At 40.1% G+C, this 22,028-nt stretch overlaps 1 protein-coding gene across 1 annotated transcript in view; it reads left to right on the forward strand.

The window, feature by feature from the left end:
* LOC121522674 (activin receptor type-1-like) overlaps positions 1-22,028 on the forward strand; it is a 45,135-nt gene that overhangs the window by 17,107 nt on the left and 6,000 nt on the right. The window contains exons 2-9 of the mRNA XM_041807257.1: positions 5,294-5,367; positions 5,921-6,175; positions 9,027-9,299; positions 9,453-9,719; positions 12,951-13,156; positions 17,366-17,465; positions 20,081-20,227; positions 21,728-22,003. Coding sequence (XP_041663191.1) covers positions 5,301-5,367; positions 5,921-6,175; positions 9,027-9,299; positions 9,453-9,719; positions 12,951-13,156; positions 17,366-17,465; positions 20,081-20,227; positions 21,728-22,003 — 1,591 coding nt within the window. The 5' untranslated portion in view covers positions 5,294-5,300. The remainder of the gene's footprint in view (positions 1-5,293; positions 5,368-5,920; positions 6,176-9,026; positions 9,300-9,452; positions 9,720-12,950; positions 13,157-17,365; positions 17,466-20,080; positions 20,228-21,727; positions 22,004-22,028) is intronic.

Below are 22,028 nucleotides of genomic sequence, written 5' to 3' on the forward strand. Positions count from 1 at the left end.
TTTTTTTTTCCCAGTATTGCAATTGCGATTTGGTATTCAATTAATCCTTAACTTTCTTTTATTCCTAAACAAAGGCTTAACAAGTCTTTGAAAGTGTCTAAATCTGATGATTTTGGCTGGTATTGGATATGACTTATTGCATTGAAGATTTTTTGTGATTCTTATGTTTAATAAGAAAAAAGCACAAAAATTAAGAGGGTAGGATTTTTTGTAGCCTATTCTAAAAATGCACATGAATGATATGTCATGCATAACATCTCTGCAGCAAAAAAAAAAAAAGTTAAAAACTGGTATTTGCACAAATCTCAGGTCAAAGAAATATTCCACCTTTTGTGATTTGAAAATTGCATCGGGCCAAATTGTGATTTCATCTAATTTTTGATTAATTGCCCAGCCCTAGCCTTACATATTTTTGCTTCTTTAGAAGGATATTTAATGGTTTTGGATCAAGGCTGTTTGACGTAGTCGAGTGTAGAAGCGACAGGAGATGCTGGCTTGCATGGCCCCTTTCAGTAGAGACTTGCCAGAGTCCAGGTCAGTCTCTTCTTAAAGGAACATGCTAACCAGCATCTCCTTTAGCTTTTAGTACCTCAAGTATATGTACACCCATGGGTGTAGCACAGTGAAGCCTGCAATGAAAAGGATGTTTTATTTTTTTTCTTTTATTAATTAGTGTCATTATTGAATCAAAAGCATCTAAATTAATTTGTGTCAAATAGAGTGAAATAAAATGCTTGGGGGCCTTTGCTCCTCCATCAAAAATGCCCAAATGGCAGGGCTGGACGATTATGGCAAAAATATTAATCACGATTATTTTGATTGATATTGAAATCACGATAAATAAACATGATTATTCATTGATTTCAAAACTTGAGTATTTATTGAACCACAACTTAAAAGAACAATAAAACATTAATAAGTAACAAGTGAAATAATGATAATATATTAAATAATAGCAATAAAAAGCAATAAATAAAATTAAATTACCCAATCTACATGCACTCCTGTAAAACTTGCAAAATTTGCAACATGCAAATTGTCCTACCATGTCCTACCCTTCTTCTCAACCAAAGTCAGCCATTCTGTCATGTTTTCAATTGCTCACTCCTCGTATTATTAATCCACATTTATCACACGCTTGCTGCAGCTGCGCACGCAACACACGTGCATTCACGGTGCTTTTACAGCATAGGAACTTGCATACACGCCACGCCGTGTGGCACATTCATCGTTTTGTTTCGATTTTAATGTTTTTATGATCGTGAGAATTAAAAATTGAAATCACGATCAAATTTCAATTAATTGTCCAGCCCCACCAATGGTATAGTCCAGCGCTGCAAAAAAATGAAAGTAAATTTAACCACTGTAAAAAATATTGCTAATAAATTCAGAATTTATTGTTCAAAAATGCATTTAAATGCAAAGATATTTGTAAAAATGGCACATTTGTTGCTTGGCTAACTAGTTAAGGGGGGGGGCCTGTGTAATATTCTTTCTGGGGGGCCCAAAATCCCTAGCTGCGTCCCTGAGTACACCATACAGCTTTACTTAAAATAACAGATTATCACTGAAAACCAAAATAAACACACTATTGAAAAAAAAAAAAACAGATTATTCCTTCAAGGTGGAGCTATCTACCTTTCCTTAATGCTTTTTATTATTTTGGCATTGCACGACTGATATTGGTATCAGTACTAGTTATTAGTACTGCATGTGACCAATAACAGATATGCATTTGTTATGACAAACAAAAAGTACTGAAAAAGTTAAAATGTCTGTTAAAATGAAGGAAAATAAGCTATATAGCACTAATGCTATCAACATGAGAAACAGCAAAGAGCAATACAAGTGGCAAGAAATGGGAAGTGATGCCATGCACTCCCTGTGTCAGTGCCACCCAGGCTTTGGTGTTGATTGGCTGGTAGTTGTGTGGCAACATCAGCCAGGTAGTGTTGAGAGAAGGACATCAGGTGAGACTGTAGAGGGTGAAGACAAAGTGGAAGAGTGGAAGACATACCATGCAGTGAAGACAAAATAGCACACCTTAAAAGGTCACATATTTTACCCTTTTAAGACAAGTTTATATTGGTCTCAGAGGTCCACAAAATGTGCCTGTGAAGTTTGTTGCTGAAAAAACACTCCAGTATTGGATTTTTTCATGTCTAAAACCCCCTCTGTTTTAGCCCTGCTCACAGCTTTCCTTGTTTGTGGCTTTAAATGTCACCAAGCTGTCTAACTCTGCCCCGACCACGCCCCTCTCAGGAAATGGATATAATGGAAATCTTTTTGTTGGAAAAACCTGAAAAAGGGGTTTTTGCATAATATGTCCCTTTAAATCAATTGATTGTGGAAGATTATCTGTAACATCAGTCTACCCCTTGTATTTCATGTGGGACTGCACGGTGGTGCTGTGGTTAACACTGTTGCCTCACAGGGAGAAAGTTTCTGGTTTGCATCCTGGTCAGACGGGGGGTTTCTATGTGAAGTTTGCATGTTGTACCTGTGCATGCGTGGGGTTACTCCCGTAGTCAAGACTTACTGTTAGGTTACCCGGAGATTGTGAATTGTCTGTAGGTGTGAACATGAGTGGTTGCTTGTCTCAAATTGTTCAGCTCTTTGATTGACTAGCAACTAAGGCTGAACAATCCTGAAAAGTATATCTAAAAAGGTTTTATTGAAGGAATTATCTTCTTTATGCAATTTTCAATTTAATAAAAAAAATGAAAAATCTGGATTGAATGGCTGGTTAGAAATATCAGGCTCATAATATTCAATGTCTAAGAGCGACATCTGCAAACTAGCTACTAGCTAGAAACTTAAGCATTAGAATCAGTGTTGTGAGGTTACAAAAACACAGATTTTCTTAAGTAGTAGCACTTCAACTTTGTACATAAGCACAATACTTGATTCACTTTCCTTAGCTGCAAACTGTGAGCAGAGACGCCTCGAAATGGCGTCTGATTTAAACCACCTAACCTTTCACAGATTGAAGGAGGGAGTAAATGTTAAAGAATCATCACAATGCTTTGTAAAACAAACAGCTTACTCACAGTCGCTCAGCTAAAATAACATTTGGCCACCTTCTTAAACTTGATAAAAATGTTGCTTGAATCATACTGTAGTAAGACCCATTAGACTCTTGGTCTCAGCAGCAGTAAACATAAGAGAGTAAGCTATAAATACCATGAGGTATTTATACTGGTTTTCTATTACAACACTACAGCAGAGGGGAAAGGAAGAGGGAATAAAAGGAAAGATGGGGGTTGAGACAGATAGAAGGGGGGGAAATGAGAGCACACCCTTGGCAGGATGTCGGCTCCGTGAACTCGCACACTGCAGAGCGCTGCCAGAGAATTCAATACGTAGGGAGAGAGCCCTGCAACACACACCCGTACTCTCACACACGTTCATCCACACAGCACCATGAAGTTGTCTGCTCAGATCGCAATCGGTTCTGCAGATGCTCTCGCCCTGCCTCTCTCCTTTCCAAGAATCCTTTCTGAGGTTTCCAGTATCAGGACCGGTGCTGGCTGTGTGTTAGACTTGTAAAGCTGTTAGCTAACGTTACGATAAATTACCTTCTAGCAATGCTGGGGAAATGGAAGCTTTTATTGCAAAGAATTTCTGCAGTGCATGGACTAAGTGTTTTTGTTGTGCAAACTCATAACTTCTCACTGCATGATAGCTTATTAAAGACAAAGTGTCTGCGTGGGAGAGATAAATGGATATTATTTTGAATGTCCCATCGAGGGTCTTTCAGCAGTAAATGTAAACAAAAAAGCAGCAAATCATTTACCTACGCTAATTGAAGCCATTAAACGGAGCCCCATGACATGCTCTACTTAGTTAATTGAGGTGAGTTATTGATCTGGCAGTGTTGTGTGAGTGTGTGCTCTCTACATGACTGATGTTTAAGTCAATAAGAAGATAACCAGCCAGACAGAATCACTACTTTGTGCTCTCCAGACTATTGTTCTTTTACTCCTCTGCTTATCTCTTTATCCTGTTTCCCTCTAGCCCCCCCTGGCTTCAACACAGCCCCCCCTCCCTAGCCGGCTTGGTGCCCTTCTTCCCTGCTGTCCCCCCTGGGCGCTGACACCAGACACCTCCTTGTCCCACTTCCCTCCATTTAGCCTACCTCGATGCTGCAGCACACTTTGGCCCTGTTCTCTCTGCCCTTCTCTGACCCACTGTCCCCCGGTTGCCCCCTGGCTACGTACCTCCCTCGCTTCCTCTTGCCCTCCTCATGCTCCCCACCCACGCACCCTCTCTCTCCCCTGGTCCAAAGGGAGCAGAAAGAGCTCCTGATTATCTCTGTGTGGCAGCCTCTGTTTTGTGCTCTGATTAAAGGAGCAGCATGTGGTCTGTGTGCGAGCAGCCCCGTACAGACGCCGCCGTTGGGCTAATGCTAACATTACGTGCTTAATCATTTATGTCTGGGAGATGGGCACAAAAGCCTGGAGGGGGGTGGAGGTAGGGGTAAAGGGAGAGGAGGGGGTATTTGTCTGTGGCACAGATGCACTCAGGCGAACGCGCACATGCTTCCAAGATAACAGCCACGGCGCGAAGTCTGGCGTAAACGGGGCGCACTGTGGGCGAGGATGTCTCCAACAAAACTTACATATGATCTTTATAAAACGTCCCTGGAGTTTAACTGGTCATCTGCCGAAATGTGTCACTGGGTAAAGCAAACAAACAAACACAACAGCGTGGCGTATGTGGGCACTCCCACAGACGCATTAAATATTGAAGCATCAGACTGTCTCCAGGTCTCTAAACCATAGTATTTGGGCACCCACACTCATTCTCCCCGCTGCGCTCTTCGCCTCTTCCTCCTCCTCCTCCTCCTCCTCCTCTTTCGTCTGTCTGCTCCTCTCCCCTCACGCTGCCAAGCTGCCTGTCCCTCCAGCACACACACATCAACACACACACCCACATGCACGCACTAAGGCAGCCAATAGGAGAGCACCAGTCTCCCCATTGCTTGCCACTCAATGCCTTGTTGCCAGGACAACAGGAAGGCATGAGACCCACTTTACTTGAGCATTTTAAACTTGGTGTTGACTCTTTTTTCCTTCCCCAAAATAAGAAAGGCCCCCCTCTGAAAAATTGCTCTCTCTAATACTCTTAGGTCGACTGCAAATCCTGTCATTATCTGTCTCGCTCTCGTGGTCTTATGTCTCTCTGCACAGTATCCCAAAATTTCACAAAAATAATACACATGTTTTAAGGACAAGATGGCGATCCTGGACTCCTACCAGCCTTAATTTTTGTGTTCTTTTCTCTCCTCTAGGCCTACAATGACAGTCAGAGGCATGTCTCTTTTGGTTCTGATCATCCTGGTCATCCCCTGCTCGAGCTTGGAAGGTAAACATCTTTTCACCAAACACATCATGTCACATCAAACCTGAGGGAAGGCTTCTGCTGCAGCTTCCTGCCAGCAGAAATAGAATGGATCTGGTTTAACTTGGCTTAGTCTGAATGAGGAGAGTTGCAGAGTCATCAGCCTTGGTCACACTCTCACCAGAGGCCTAGAAGCTGTGCATATATGTACTTTAATCGCTGTTTTCCTCCTGTTTCTCTTTAACTCAAGTAAATACGCCCACCATCATTCAGCCTCTGTGTCCCCCTTACGTCTTGCACAGGCATAGACCAAAAATTCACAGTTTTTTTTCTTTCACCGCCCCTCCTAGTCTGTCTGCCTCTCATCTGCTGTCTCTCAGTTTTATTTTAAACAACTGCAGTGGCTGAGGAATGCAGTGGAAAGTGGAGCTTTTGTAGGGTGGTTTGCCACACTTCTCTCTACACTTTATATATAAAAATACACCCGTCCTGATAAAAGGATTACACATTTACCCTCCATCGTCTCAAAACACATTAGAACTTATTAGAGATGACCTGTTCTGTGGTTCTCCTCTAGATGACGTCAGTGCAAAAACCTCTGAATGTTTGTGTGACGGGGCGTCATGCAGCAACAAGGACCGGTGTTTGGGCCAGCAGTGCTTCACCTCCCTCTCCATACAGAACGGGACGTCCGTTCTTATAAAGGGCTGCGTGGTCGCCGGGGAGGAAGGGTCACCTCACTGCGGGAGCCCACCAACTTCTGAGTTTGTGGTGGAGTGCTGCTCAGGGGACTTGTGTAACATGAACGTCTCCTTGCAGTCACCTGTGAAAGGTGAGGTGTTTTTCATCATTGAAACATAGACGTAGTCTCAGTGACACCTCCCTTTGGTTTTAAGTTTTGAAGCCCAATGGTAGAGGTTACTATATTAATAATGCTGTCTGAAGGAAATGGGCCCTCCCTAAATCTAAGTTATTCATACTAATGCAGGTACCTTTACCTTTTAAAATCTTTTTGTACATTGTTGTATATGATATGAAGAGACACGGGTTATTTAAAGTTAAATAACTTTAAACCTTAAGTCGTAGCCATTTAATATTTTTCCTCTGGAAACCCCTGGTTGTGCATCTGATGGCGGTATCCCCATATCCATGCCTTCGTAGCACTTACAGAAGCTCTTCTAGCAAGCCTGAAACTTGGGTGACTATCTGAGATCTTTAAAGATTAAATCCATACAAGTAACTCAGATATTGAGTGTCTTTTTATCCATTTTTAAAATCTATTTTCAACCAGTTCTGCTGTTAGCAGCTAATGCTATCCCCCATTTTGTTTCCCACAATGCATTGTGAAAGGCTGTTGCATTGTCACGTTATACTCTCTCAAACTGCTCATGATTTTACACCGGAGACAACTTGAGTAGCTCATAATGGAGAGAAAAAGACACAGAGTGTCTGTGATGGATCCCTCTGTTGAATAATAGCTAAAATAAAGCTAATGTATAGAAGAACCACAACATCTTTTTGAAAATATGTGTATATTTTTGAGTTTTTGTCATAGAATAACTTCTTTCACTTTATGTCCCCAAGAGATGGGAGAACGAGTTAGTGCAAAAACATCTTCACAGTTGAAAATCTTTGCATTTTAATTTGTGTTAAGTTTTTTGTCTTTAAAGCCCCATAACTTTTTAAATGTAGTGGACATTGCTGCAGCACACGTATTCTTAAACAACAGGGTTGATGTTGGACAAGCTTTTTAAACAATAAGGGTCAATCCCATTTTTCATGCATGACATTGGACCTTTTCCGATATCTGATATGCCGATATTTACAGATTCATTTTGGCCTGATATTGATGCTGATATTTAAATATGCTTTTTGGACACACTTTAAGGTATGAGGATGACCATGGAAATAAACTTAAGTCCTTAAAAAAACACTTTAAAGTTTAAAGAATGAGGATGAATAAAGAAAAAAAACTCAACTGACATAGATCTGCTGGTTCAGCCTAAAATTCCACTAATTTATGTATATATATGGACAACATTTACAGTCAATATATGCCAAAATACACAGGCAAAATATCGGATGTTAATACTGGCAGAAATTTTGATACCTGCCGACACTGATATCCACCTTTAAGGAAATATCTGCCAATACTGACGACAGACCGATAAAATTGTGCATCCCTAATTTCTATCTTGATATCATCAAAACATTTGAGCTATTAAGAAATTATCCCCAATCCTCGATATAGAGAACTAAATCCATTTTTTGAAATGTGAACATGTTTAATTTCATAGTTGTGCAGGTAAATGTGAATGGGGATTTTGCAGCCGGCCTCAAGTGGACTTTAGTGCTTCTACGCTGGCTGCACTTGGCACTGAAGATGCGAGAGGCATCTGGCTGCAAACCTCTATGGTGGGGCGTTGAGCAGCAGACCTCTACACTGGGGCGATGACGGTTGCTGCTCTCGAAAATGATGGACAAACCAAGGGAGCACAGAAAGACACAAAAAACCTTTTTCAAAGCCTTTTTTTGTTTGTTTGTTTTAACCAAAGTATTTAATCTGTAAGAAAATGTTAAGGATTCAAAACGGAGTAACTTTTTTCCCCCTGTGAGGATTACAAAACATAATACTGTCATCTTTATGCAAAAATAAGTAATACACACAAAAAAGTTGTCTTAGTATTTTTATGTTTTTGTGAAAATACTTAATGTTCAGTATCAGTGTTCAGTGAATGTCTACCGTTAATTTTGATCCTCAGCCGTTGTCATGGAAATCTACGAGCCGTTTTTTTTTTTTTTTTTTACTTCATTGCAATTATTGAAAAATAAACCGTCTCGATAAGGAAATACAGACACTAGAAACAATTAGACTGGATAACAGAAAATAGAAAAGGCAACAAAAAATAACTGGGGGGGGGTTTGAATAAATATCAAATATACAAGCCATTTATAATAAATGTTGTAATTGTGAGATGCCGATTATGTCATTTCCCGCAGCCAGAGTAGTGTCCAGAATCATTTTTGTGTTCTGCAGTTTAGTCCACTATATGTTTCTCAGTCAATAGGGAGTAGGGAATGAGTGTGTGGTTTCAGATACAGCCATGGCTATTTTACACAACAGCACAGTTTTATGAACAAAAAAGATCGAAAATCTGCCAAGTCTTGCAATTTCGGTAATATACATCTTTGCCCCAGTGTAGAGGTCTGCTGCTGAATGCCCCACCATAGAGGTCTGCAGCCAGATACTCTTGGAGGATGCTGCTTGCATGAACATGGCACGCACTAAAACTTCTGTTTGACTGCTTTATCATTCTCATTGAACCTTCCCATTAGCTGGAGGTTATCAGTCTGAATAAAAACAACCATCTGTCATTTTACCAGTACTGCAGGAGTGATTCTCTCCTTAGTATTTCATGCCACCAGATTTTGATCACAGACTTTATTATTTTTGTGTTATTGGTATCTCACAATGTGTAGGCTGCTACAAAACATAGAAAAGCTGTAAACAGAATTAAATAACTGACCACGATTACTTATCAGTTACTTGATTGGCCTTTTTAGCTGGCCAATAGAGACTACATCTTCCACTTTCCTGACCTAGGTGAAAGCCATTTAATTTAATGGGATATTAGTGGTTTAACTATAATGGTTTCCCTCATATCTCTGTTTCCTCCCATCAGATACAGAACCGTCTGCTGGCAGACCGGTCCTCAGGGAACAGGAGTGTGCGTGTGAGGGCGGAGTGTGCGAGCGTGACCGGCGCTGCACAGGCCAGCACTGTTTCTCTGCTCTGAAGATGATTGATGGGGCGGCCGTCCAACAGAAGGGCTGCCTGAGGGACAACGATGAAGGCAGAGCCACCTGTGCCACACCACCCTCGTCGACCCACGTCGTCAAGTGCTGCCAGGGCCATCTGTGTAACATGAACGTCACTGTGCAGGCTCTGGGGAAAGGTGACTTTGTACACATTGTGCACATTTCTCCAGGCTGCTGCCCACCGTAGACCTGATGTCACTCATAGTTTTATTTTACGACAAAACACCGATTCAAGTTTAAAAAACAGACAAAATACTAAACGTGGCTATGTCGTCTTAAATCTTTCACAGAGGCGGAGGGGAAACCCCTGATCAAAGAGGAGCATGAGTGTGTATGTGAGGGCAGCTCTTGTGTAACAGGGAAGCGCTGCATGGGCCACCAGTGTTTCTCCTCCCTGACGGTTAGCGGTGGCTCTCTGGTGTACCAGAAAGGCTGCTTTAAGGTCTATGAGCAAAGCACGTTGACCTGCAAGACCCCGCCTTCCAGAGACCAGATTGTGGAGTGCTGCTATGGGCATCTATGTAACATGAACAGCACCGTGCAGCTACCTGTCAAAGGTACAGTATTATACTACCCAGAATGCACCACAAGCACTGATTGGGAACTGCAGCTGCATTTGGGCGCACTCACACTAGGCAATCTGTACCCTGCTTAAACACACTTGGGCCCTAAGTTTAGTTTGTTTGACCAGCGTGAGTGCTCTATACTTCACTTAGGCAAAATCCAGATTACAGGTTACACTGATATAAAAGGCACAGTCTGTTTGGGGATCTCCCAGTGGAATGGACAGTTTCTGTTGTAAATCCACAACATTAGCGGCTGTTTTTACCATGAGTTTACATTCCTGCTAACTAGAATATGGAAGTTGAGCTTTGTCTGTGGTGACAGACCCGCAGCCCATAAACAAAAATCCTGAAAGAGCTTGTTGCATCATTTTATATTGAAATATCAGTCATATTGTTATGTAGGATGCTTAAGATCATAAGCTATCCATAACATGGGCTCTTACACTTAGCTTAGATCATCATGTTATTGTTCTTGTTTATTTATTCCAAAAATTAAACATAATAGGGATATTTCCACAAAGAACATGAAGTCCTCTCTGTCATCATGCTTCAACTGTGGGTCTACCTTTAGAGAATATCATAGACCAGGTATATTCAATTACACATTCAACTGGGCCAAATTTTAAAATCAAGAAATGTAGCTGGGCCAGACATGTTCAGCACCCAGTAAGCAGCTGGTAATGTCAAATTTTGAACAAATACAGATCAATTTGATTAAAATAAGCACTTTTTTATTCATAGTCTCCCATTTAAATTTGGCAACATGACAAAAGCACATCAACAACTGCATAAAAACACAACAACAGAGCTGTATTTGAACATAACCTGAGGAAGTAGGTTTTTTTTTCACTTGAATAAAACTAAAATAAATAGAATGAAAAAATAAAATGAAATTCTGTAAATAAGAATTTTGGTCACATCTTACTTAAGCATATCTTAAAGTGCATGAAAACTAAATTTGCACAGTTGTAGCTACAGTTGAGAAGGACGTTTTATACTCTATCCTGGGGCTACTTCTGTCAGCATCGCAAGCCACACTTCAAAACAACACCATGCATTGTAGACAGATTGTTGCTGGGCTACACAGTGTGTTGCATTCATGGTCTTAAATACTGTGGGAATTTATGAAAATTTGTGAAACAGGTTGCCTTCTGCATCTCTGGCATGACCACAAACTGGGCCACTTGGTGGTTGGTTCTGGGCAGCATGTGGCCCCTGGGCCGCCGATTGAATAGGCCTTTCAGAGACTGTAAAAAGAATTAGACAAAGCCTGTGTGACGTCAGCCGTTTGATTACAATAGGGGGACACGAACAGCTTTTGAAGTCAATCCATGGTGGCTTCCATATTAAAATCGCTAACAGCAGACAAGAGCCTGCCCACTGGACTTCCTGTCAGCTAAGCTAGCTAGCATTCTGGTTGACAGATTGGTTGCGTCTGCCTGTCAAGCTATCTGTCAATCAAATGAGAGGCACCAATCGGTGGGCAGAGAGGTTTTTCCTAAATACCATCAAAATGGTTGTGGTACAAAAAATTCACCCCCCGTACAGTGAGAGCACATGAAGACATTAGCTAATGAGGCATGTTTGTTTCTTTAACCAGGCTGTAAACCAGTTTATTTCTAGAGTAAAAAAAGGCTTTTTAACATGTGTTGTGCACATGACTTGCAGTGTTGCCGCCGTTTTGTATTTTTTGCAATTCTGTATTGGCTTAATTTTTCAGGACCGGAGCTTGCCTCTTAGGTGATATGCAGCTACGTTTCCAGAAACAGAAACTGTGCATATGTTTCAGATATTTTCTTTTTCCCTTACTTTTATGGAAAAGTGACTGAATGACAGATTACTTGAACTGGTGAATTAACATGTGACAGTTTTCATTACTAGGTATGAGGATCAAAAACCGGTACCAACATAGTACTGGTACCAACACATATAACACCTACTGCACCGAATTACAAGACAGATTTCAGTGCTTCCTCCTTCTGGTACCTTGCCACCCAAATGCAATCCCCATCACTCCAAACGAAGATACGAAATATGTGATGTGAAGAAATTACCCTTGTTTCCTTTAATTGGCATTTTATTTTAGCTTATGATGTTGAAAACACCTCTTTTCTCTTAGAAGTATCAATTCAGGCATTGTTAAGTCACGGGCAATTTTTAAAAAGCATCAGTATAGTGCTAGTATCAAAATAAAACCCCAAAGATATCCAACCCTACTCATTACAAAAATAAAAAATAATGATCTAGGTACTTTAACAGATGACTCTATAAGATGTTACCCCCAGCACTGGTGGTCAGACAACTTATGACACAGAGTCATGGGAGGCAGTGGGCAACCAAAGGCAGGTTTAGAATAAGATTTAGTCATGGACCACTTCCCCTCTGTCCTTTTGGAGGCTGTCAGAGCTGGCTGGCAAAGGCCCAGGGGATGAAGCCACCTGGGGAAATGAAGAGGCTAGCTTCCTTGCTCAAAGCTGCTGTTGCCCTTTATGCATGTTTTTATTTCTAAATGTATATACCAAACCTACCGTGGCTATTTTGTTATTGTTTTTTGATTTAACGAGTAGACCACAGCTGAAATATTATAAAACAGTGAATTCCTAAATGACACTTTTGACCAACTGGGTTTCTGTATTCTGTAAACCTTTACAGCTTTGTTTGTTCTCTTGATCTCACACAGTATATAGTAGGGACGTTTTTAGCTTGAGTCAGCCCTTTGCATGTGTTTATTTTGAATTTACTGAGCTCCTACAATATATGTCATATGTGTATTTGAGAGAAGAAGTTCATTGTTGGGTCTGAAAGAAGGGGATCATTGTCTGAGCAGCAGGCCGAGCTAGACGTCTTTTCCTCTGAATGTTTGGAAAGTGTGAATGATGGTCAGCTCCCCAGGCGGACCTTTGAGACCTGCTCTGTGTTCTCTTTGTGTATGCGAATGTGTGAATGCTTATACTCATGTTTGCCCTGGATTCAGCCCACACTTGGCCTGTTTCTTGAGGAGGTCTGCAGGTTGCTGCAAAGCTCTGATGGACCCTTGTTACGCGAGAAAAAGGTTACTGTTTTTCTTTGTCACAGATACGCCGATCTTCGCAACCATCAGATTCTAGCCAGATTTAATCATTAAAATCCAGCTTTATTCTGCCGTTCTAAATCCTGTTCAACACTAACAGAACAGTCTAAAGAAAACTGTCATTGTACCTCTCTCTCTCTCTCCCCTCACAGCTGAAGAGCTATCAAATTACAGCGTGACCACCCTGGCATTAGTCATCGTCGGGCCCATCATCGTCCTCATCATCCTCTCTGCTGTCGCTATTCTGGTGTTCAGACGCATCCACCACAACCAAATGGAGAGACTAACATCACGAGACGCAGAATATGGAACTATTGATGGCCTGATAGCATCCAACGTTGGGGAGAGCACTCTGGCGGTGAGTGGTGCACGCCATGTGGGAGGACACCTCTAAAACTCATTAGAAAAAAAAAGGAAAGAGATGTAGAAGGCAGACAATATGATCTCTATCAAGCTCACAATGCTGGCTGTGTGAAAGAAGTTTAAATAAAGCTGTTCAGTGGCTTAAAACCTCAGTTCCTAAATAGTTAGGTCGTTGTTTAAACTGTGAAACCGCTGTGTGATGATCTGCAAATGTTTAAACAAATATTCAGTTGTAAATAGCAGAATGAAAACTTTGATGCCAACATGTTTTAAAAAAGTTGGAACAATGTCAGCAAAACACAGGCAGGTTTTTAAAGCAGCCTGCCTGCATCCATTACAACTATTCTGAGCATTATGGGATGTAAACTATATCCCCCAAACTTTAAGGAACTGCAATCCTAATTTAAGTATGAGTGACAAAATTTCACTTTCATACGTACAGAAATTGGTCACCATGATTCTTTGAATGCCATGTCCCAGCTTTTTGAAACTGTTGCTGTTATTAAATTCAAAATGAGTTCTCCATACACAATGACATTTCTGAGTTTCAGCTCTGCTCTCTTTGTGCTATTTTAAATTACATATGAAGATTTAGTGTTTTGTGAATCCCATTAGTTAGCGAGAAGATTTAAGCTAGTCAGTGAACAGACCAGTGAAGTAAGACACACACAGGGTAGCCTATGGCCAAAGTACGCTGCATGATGGATGCTGCAAATCCCCTCAGTTGGTACAAATATTGACAGTATTGGCAGCTTAATATACGAACCAAGCTCTACAATCACAGTAAAAACTGGAAGCCAAGAATGGTTGTAATGTAGAGAGAAGATTTGACCAGGAAATAAATAAACACTAATAGGGTAATGTGAAATGGTCTAATACTGAGTAAACAGAGTGGTTGTAGTGCAATGAAATAAAATCTAAATGTATCAATAAAAATGTAAACACAGATATTTGAAATGGACTAGGTAAAAAATGTGTAGCTGTGCAAAAAAAGGACAAAGTAACGGAAGTGACTGTTGAATGGTCCTCAAAGTAACTCTGTGACTGTTGAGAGATCATCAGAGTAGCTCTGTGACTGTTGAGAGATCATCAGAGTAGCTCTGTGACTGTTGAGAGATCATCAGAGTAGCTCTGTGACTGTTGAGTGGACATCATAGTAACTCTGTGACAGTTGAATGGTCATCAGAGTGACTGTGACTGTTGAGTGGTCATCAGAGTGACTGTGACAGTTGAGTGGTCATCAGAGTGACTCTGTGACTGTTGAGTGGACATCAGAGTGACTCTGTGACAGTTGAATGGTCATCAGAGTGACTCTGTGACTGTTGAGTGGTCACCAGAGTGACGCTGTGAGTGTTGAGTGATCATCAGAATAACTCTGTGACTGTTGAGTGGTCTTCAGAGTAACTCTGTGACAGTTGAGTGGTCATCAGAGTGACTCTGTGACTGTTGAGTGGTCATCAGAGTGACTCTGTGACAGTTGAGTGGTCATCAGAGTGACTCTGTGGCTGTTGAGTGGGCCATGTGATTTTTTTTTATGTGTAAAGGATCTATAAGGTTCGCCTGAAAAATGAAGTAGTTGTATTTTCAAACACTTTATGCAGTAATGGTTCACAGTTTAAGAGTTGATTTTGCTTTATATATCTGAAAAATGCACTGCAAGCACAGCTGTATTATGTAATATCTTATTAATGGAATCAGACTAAGTAAAATAAGGCTTTTTAAAATAACTAACAGTACATTTATATCATTTTTCAGTAGGTGTAGACCCACTCAATACATACTGGCTCTAGGTATTATGCTTTCCCACATGATTTATGTTCACAGTGATATTTTTTAAGTTCCTAAAATGAGACACATTTGAGCTTTTAAGTTATAAGAGTTTATGCAAATCCAATAAACCAATTTAAATCAACAGAAGTAATTGATTATCTAATCCCCATAGCCATCTAGTGTTGGTTAATAGCTAAATTGTAAATTACACGTCCATTTTGGCTTTATTTGGGTTGGCTGGAATCTCCATGGTCACATATGAGATTCTGGAAAGTTCCTCTGCTCTCCAAGTGTTTATTTGATCTAAAATTAAGTGTTGCAGCATCTCTAGGGATTCAAGTGATCCGTTAAAGAACTGTTTTGCTTAGATTAGATGGGACTTCCGGCCCTTTGTACTCATGCTCTATTTCCCACAACAAAATATATAATGGAGACACAAGGGCATGATAACCCTTGTTTGACTCATCTTAATCTAGATTTAGGATCAAGGCTTTCATGTGATAACTCTGTCATCAAGAGTTTAGACTCACTGGAGCTGACTTGTAGCAGTTCAAAGGGAGATCATTATGCAGGTCAAGAAAACTTCCCTTGTGAAAAATAAAATGAAATGAGATAAAAATCAAGACAAAAAGAAAGAAAGTGTTCTATTGGGCCTAAATACATTCGAATGAATTGGCTTCTTGGGTTTTAAACTGAATAAATACACAATAATCACTCGAGTTATGTTTAATATCTTATAGCGTTTTGTCACTGCAAAGGTCATGGCCTGTCTTCAAACATCAAATTAAGCAAAGCAGACTCACTTCTGAACCTTGTGGTCTTTCAAGATGATAATCTTGATAGTTTTTCATAACTCTAGTCTGAAAACACTGAAGACACCATGGCTAAATATCCATGAAGAGTGTGTGTCTGTGTGTGTTTAGTGTGTGGTGCTAATGCTGGAACTCAACTCTAAAAACTTGTTTTGCGTCTTCTCAGTCATTTTTCCAGTCGGCACAGGAATGTCTTTGGCTATTTATTTTCGCTCCACTCGAGTGTGGACGTTAAGCTTTCTGCAGAGTGGTTTCTGTTTGGAGAGCCACTAAACTGATCCAGAGTTTAGGTGGAGTCTTGTGGTCTGCAGCGTTCAGTCTGAAAGACAACCCAGCACATTCACTGGCTCACACACTGTAATCAAGTTCAGCAGAAACTCCTCACTGGCTGGTTTGTGCCATAATAAAGTGCACGACTGTTACTGTCTGTTTCATAACTTTACAGTTTGTCTTTACAAAGACTTACTGATTTTTTTTCATTTTGAAGCTTTTTTTAGCTGACTTTTTGTAACATGTCTACACTCTGGACACCCATTATTTATCATAGTTTATCATTTGAAAGCATGTGAATGAATATCTTTTTTTTTTAAGACCTAATCAGTTGAACATATCCGTGGGTGTATGTCTTAAAGGTTGTTGATTTTGGCTTCCCTCCAAGCTATTTCCAAAGTCTTTCGATGCACTTGGCAGTAAAAATCTCAAATATGGAGCCTCAGAATGTTTTTCTTTCAGCGTAATTAAAAAGTTCTTGGCAGGATCATGAGATGGGTTATTAGGAACAGCGGTGTGGCTGTGAAAAGCAAATCAGACTGAAATGCACGTGCTTGTCCCTCGGCAGCCCGCTGCCCAGACGTCGTCACTGATTATTATGATATTGCAGCGTTCTGATTTTGCTGCCTAACAGCTTGGCCCAAATATGCCCTCCTAAAAACAATCCTCCTGTATCAAAGAGGGGGATTTAAACTCTCTGCAGAGAAACTCATCATCCAGTTTATGGTCTTGCATTTCTGTGTTGTGATTCCAGATCGTCTATCAGGCACCTCCTGCATTATGCATCTGTTTATCTTAGACATCACTCTTCTCTGTTGTTTTCAATCCTCAGCCTCCCCTCCTAGTTTAGAGGTTTGTTTTGCTCAGCTGCTCCCGACTCTGTTGCTGAGCACTGCCACCTTGTGTCAGCGCTGAGAAGCTGCACGTCTCAGAGCTGAGGTAAAAATAAAAGGCTTAGCAGCATTGCGCCTGTTTTGGAGTCTAGCCTTTGGATTAGATAAAATCTCCAGCGCCCACACCAGTCACAAGGGAGGGGGGTGGCACTTCTGTTGTTTACTCAGCAGGGGGCACCCTGCACCTCCAGCACAGACACGCACACCCACGCACAATATCCTGACACACTCACAGTATGCCCCCTTCTTTCTCGTGTGGGTGCCACATCAAAGGCCTGCTTGTATTAATCTCCATCTGAGTCCCAGATGCTCCTTATTTCATCATTTTAAGGCTGAAGCCACAGGATTCCTCTGGGAAGGTTTTCATTCAGACAGCTCTCTTGGAACCACACGCCCACCCACACACACATGTAAATATACAAGCCCTTCACTCACTGTTTCTGTTTTCCTCTTTTCCAGGACCTGCTGGATCATTCCTGCACTTCAGGGAGCGGCTCTGGACTCCCTTTCCTCGTTCAGAGAACTGTTGCACGACAAATCACACTCAACGAGTGCGTGGGTAAGTGTCCTGTTAGAGTCTGTTTTCAAACTGACAAAAGCACCCCCTCAGAAACTGCTGCCCCCTCATTCATTTCAATTAAGGCACTCCCACTGTGCTGACGCAGTGGAAATTAGCAGGAAATGCTGTGAAGTCCCAACAGAAAAATGGCTCGTCTCCCTTCGAAGCTCTGTGCAGTCGTGCAGCAATTTTATAGAGTATATGTGACGTGCCATGTATACAATATTTTACATTTACGTTTGTATGCTGTATACAGCCTTTCTAGCTTACACTGGCTTTCTCTTTCTGGCTCATATCTATAGAAACACATTGATTTCAAATACCGTAAGATACATGCATGCCAGCCCAGTACTATCATCAACACGACTTTAAAAGTAATTATTTGTATTGTTGAACAGACCAGTGGTCTTGGAATAATCTGAAATTGGACAATGGGCCAGAATGAATGCAAAATAACTGTTTAAATCAGCACGTGTTTGTTGCTCATGGTCATTGAGCTTATGGTCTTTATCTGTAACTGGTAGGAGGGGTTGAACCCACACCACAGGTCCCTCCACATTCATACACTGATGGTGCAGGCTAAGTAAAGTGTCCATTGGTATTCCATTCACACGACGATGTTGCAGCAATTTGAGCAGTTTAGAGAGAAGTGTCCCATCCAAGGACACATAAATATGTGAGTGCAGGAGCTCAGGGACGGCTGACTCTCACACTGATCCACAGCTGTCTGAATAAAGCATCTGACATTTGCACAAACACCATATCACCAGACTTCAGTAGACTTTTGCCTGTTCACTCATCGGGTAGAAACAGGTACAGAAGCATTATTCTAGGATTAGCTACTTCGGCTAGGGTTTTTGTAGATCAGTGGCTCCCAACCTTTTTTCCTTCAGACCCCCTACTCATATCTAAGAAAGCTAAGCCCCCCAGCACCCACTTGGAGAAAATAAACATCAGTTTTAATTGTTTTCATTGAAAAAATCCCAACATAATGGGCCTACATACATAATCCTACATATAAAATCTATGTATAAACTATCCATTATTATGACAGTGTATAATAAAAAGGATCTGATCTTTTTAAGAAAAAACTCAAATTTCTTCAGTCTAAAATGTTCTTGATTACAAGAAAAAAAAATGTTCTTCACAATTTGTCAGTGTACTTGAACCATAACATGTATTTTTTTAAACTTTACTTTGTTGTAGATTGAAGGTTTTAAAACTTGACATTTTTTAGTTTCTAGTGTCAAAATGTAGGACTTTTAAACTTGGAAATTTTAAGTTTTCTTGTAAGTTTCTGACTTTTTAAACCCTGAAATACATAGTTTGATTCCTTGTGAGTACACAACTTTAAAATCTGTAAAATTTAGTTTTGTTGTTTTTTTTTTCTGAAAATGTTGATGTTTTTGCACAAAAAATAAGAGTAATTTCATCAGATTAATTTTTATCTTCAGGTTGGCCCTATAACATTTTGTTTCTAATTTTGCATGTCATAATAATCATTTATGTTTCTAATAAAAAATAAATATGCATATCTAATTTTGACAACAACAGAGCAGACAGAAATATCTTTGATACTCTTATATTACACATTAAAAAGTCTGATTTTTACAAATGAGACATCTTTTAGTGAGACATGTTTTTATCCGGTCTTTGTTTCTAGCCAGCCTCATATGATTTTAATCATCCTCAGCCACAAAATGTTGCATAAATATTCTCCATAATTCAGGGAATTCAGTGTTGGGTGTTCGGAATCTCCTGGGAGGACCCCAGACTCCTCTCTGATTTTGTCTGTGATTTTATAAACTCAGTTCTGCTGTGAAACACAAGTTCATTTCTCTAACATTTGGGCTAACAGGTTGCCCACTTAAAATGCTTCCAACCCACCCCAAGAGGTCTTCCCTGACAAAAAGTATAATTCTGCTTTTTAATAGTTTAACTGTTAAGAATCAGCTCAGCACACCAGCTCAACACCAAATAAATGTTATAATAAATATCTATATACTGTTTTTGATAGAATAGAGAAATTAAATTGGCTAGACATCATCAAATTGGGGTATTTATGGCCCAGAAAAATGTGTTTTGCCCTATTTTGCCCTTTATCTGTGTATTAATTTTCTTTAACTTTCAACAAAGATGTCTGATTCTGCAGCTTCATAGTCTTCAACAGCCACTGACTAACATGGCCTTCTGTTTGGATGCAGCCAGGTGAACTTTAGCATAATGTTAGATCTGGCTCCTGACAGAGAAATGTCAAGTTAAAGGCCAAGAAGAGAGTGATAATGTTTTATTTCAGCCATTTTAATACTAGTGACATCTACAGATTTCCACTATCAAGTAAAGAAACAAAGGTATCTGTGTATAAAATATAAAGTTCTTCTTAACATTCTTGAAATCAGTTTTTTCTTCTGAGTTTTATAACGTGTTTATCCTGTCACATTAATGTTATGATTAAAAGATGTCTGCGGCTAACTTAAAACATGGATCCCCACGCTGAAGAGCATCAGACTGACACGAGCTCACAGCACTTTTTTCATCTGCATCATGACTGAATATTCTGTTCATCTATTCTTCTGTGTGCTGCTTGGTAATCTGTCTCTTATTTTACCTGCCAGGTAAGGGTCGGTACGGTGAAGTGTGGAGGGGTCAGTGGCAGGGAGAGAGCGTCGCCGTCAAAATCTTCTCCTCTAGAGACGAGAAGTCCTGGTTCAGAGAGACGGAGATCTACAACACAGTGCTACTGAGACACGAAAACATATTGGGTAGGTGACAAATCTGACTAAAACATTTTAAATTAACTTACAAATTAAGAATGAAAATGAGTTGATTTAACCCAGCAGAGTTGATTATGACAGAAGTAATTTATTTCTTTTTTGTGGGATATTTCCAAGTCAAACAGGATAGGCAGTTGGGATGTAATGTTGACTAAGAAATGGATTTTAAGCTTTATAATTTGGTCATTTTATTTTTAAAGTGGGTTAGATCCCAATGGGATGGAGATATTCAGAGATCAGACAGAGTTAAATTTAATCTTTGTTATTTATGTTGTTATCTTTCCTTACTTGGTTGCTGTGAGCTTTATGAAAATAATAATCACAAATAAAAACAACAGCAGGGTCCAAAAAATAAATTAATAAATTAAATTTCATAAAATGTTAAAAAAAAATAAACAAAAGTGTTAACATTTTATCCATTCATTTTTATTTAGTTTTTAAGATTTATTATCTTTAATCACTGTATCATTTATAAAGCCTTTAGTTATAAATGAGGAAAAATGTAAACAAAAGTTAAAAAGTTGGATGCATTTTATTATTTTTTTATTTTTAAATTCTTGTTTTGTATTTGTGTTATTACTCCTTTGTTTTTCCTTCTCATTTAAAAATAAAAAATCAGGGAAAAAGGAAATGTTGAAACCATGTTGTAATATAAAGTGTTTCAGGTTTGTTCTCAGTGAAAATTTAAATTACAAAAATAAATAAAAGTGGCTGATAAAGCATTGTAAGTTCGGTTAAAATTTCAGGAACAAAATTTTAGAACGCTAAATCTGAGGAGAGGGTTTAAATGCTCTTATTTTGAAGTGCTTCCTCTGCTAAGGCCATATCACATTTGGTCACCAGGTCAACAAGTGAGGGCACGAGGAATCAATGGATCTTTTTTGAGATTTGGAGCATGGCCATTCAGAGCGTTAAAGAGATCAATATAGCATTAAAATCAGAGTACAAAAAACAAAGGCAGCCAGAGTAGCTAGGACAGGAGGAACAGGATTTTACAGGATTTTACAGGTATCCCATGGTCGTATAGTTTATAGTTTCCACAAACAAAGTTCTAAAAAGTGAAATGAGGGATGTTAAAAGTCTGCCTAGTGTAGTGGGTCCCAGTAACCTCCCCCTTTATCCCCCCTTATGGACAGCCTTGTCTGCACATGACTATTCTTGAATGTTCATGGCTGTTCAACCACCCTTCAGGTACAGTGGGGGTCCCTGGTCTCTGGCTCCTTTATTTTGGGGTCGTGGGCTGAAAAGGTTGAGAACCACTGATCTAGTGCACATATTCCACATTGATTTAAGGGTGCAATTCCTGCCAGAACTTACAGTGTTAAATGCTTTTTTATTTCACCGTATTAAATAGATCATGTTTACCTGTCTCTAAAAGAAGAAAAACACTTGTGCAGATCTTTATTGTATTTCTGTTTTTTCCTTACCAGCACACTGCAGCACCCGAACATGTGTTGATCAACATTTTGCATATTCTTCTTGATTCAGGCTTCATAGCATCAGACATGACCTCTAGAAACTCCAGCACTCAGCTGTGGCTGATCACTCACTTCCATGAGATGGGCTCCCTGTACGACTACCTTCAGCTCAGCACCCTCGATGCATCTGGCTGCCTCCGGATGGCGCTCTCCATCGCAAGCGGCCTGGCACATCTCCACGTTGAGATCTTTGGCACTCAGGGCAAACCGGCCATCGCCCACCGTGACCTCAAGAGCAAAAATATACTGGTTAAAAAGAACGGGCAGTGCTGCATCGCTGACCTAGGTGAGAAAGTGACTGATAAATTCTC

Source organism: Cheilinus undulatus, linkage group 15, assembly GCF_018320785.1.
Source record: "Cheilinus undulatus linkage group 15, ASM1832078v1, whole genome shotgun sequence".
Lineage (NCBI taxonomy): Eukaryota > Metazoa > Chordata > Actinopteri > Labriformes > Labridae > Cheilinus > Cheilinus undulatus.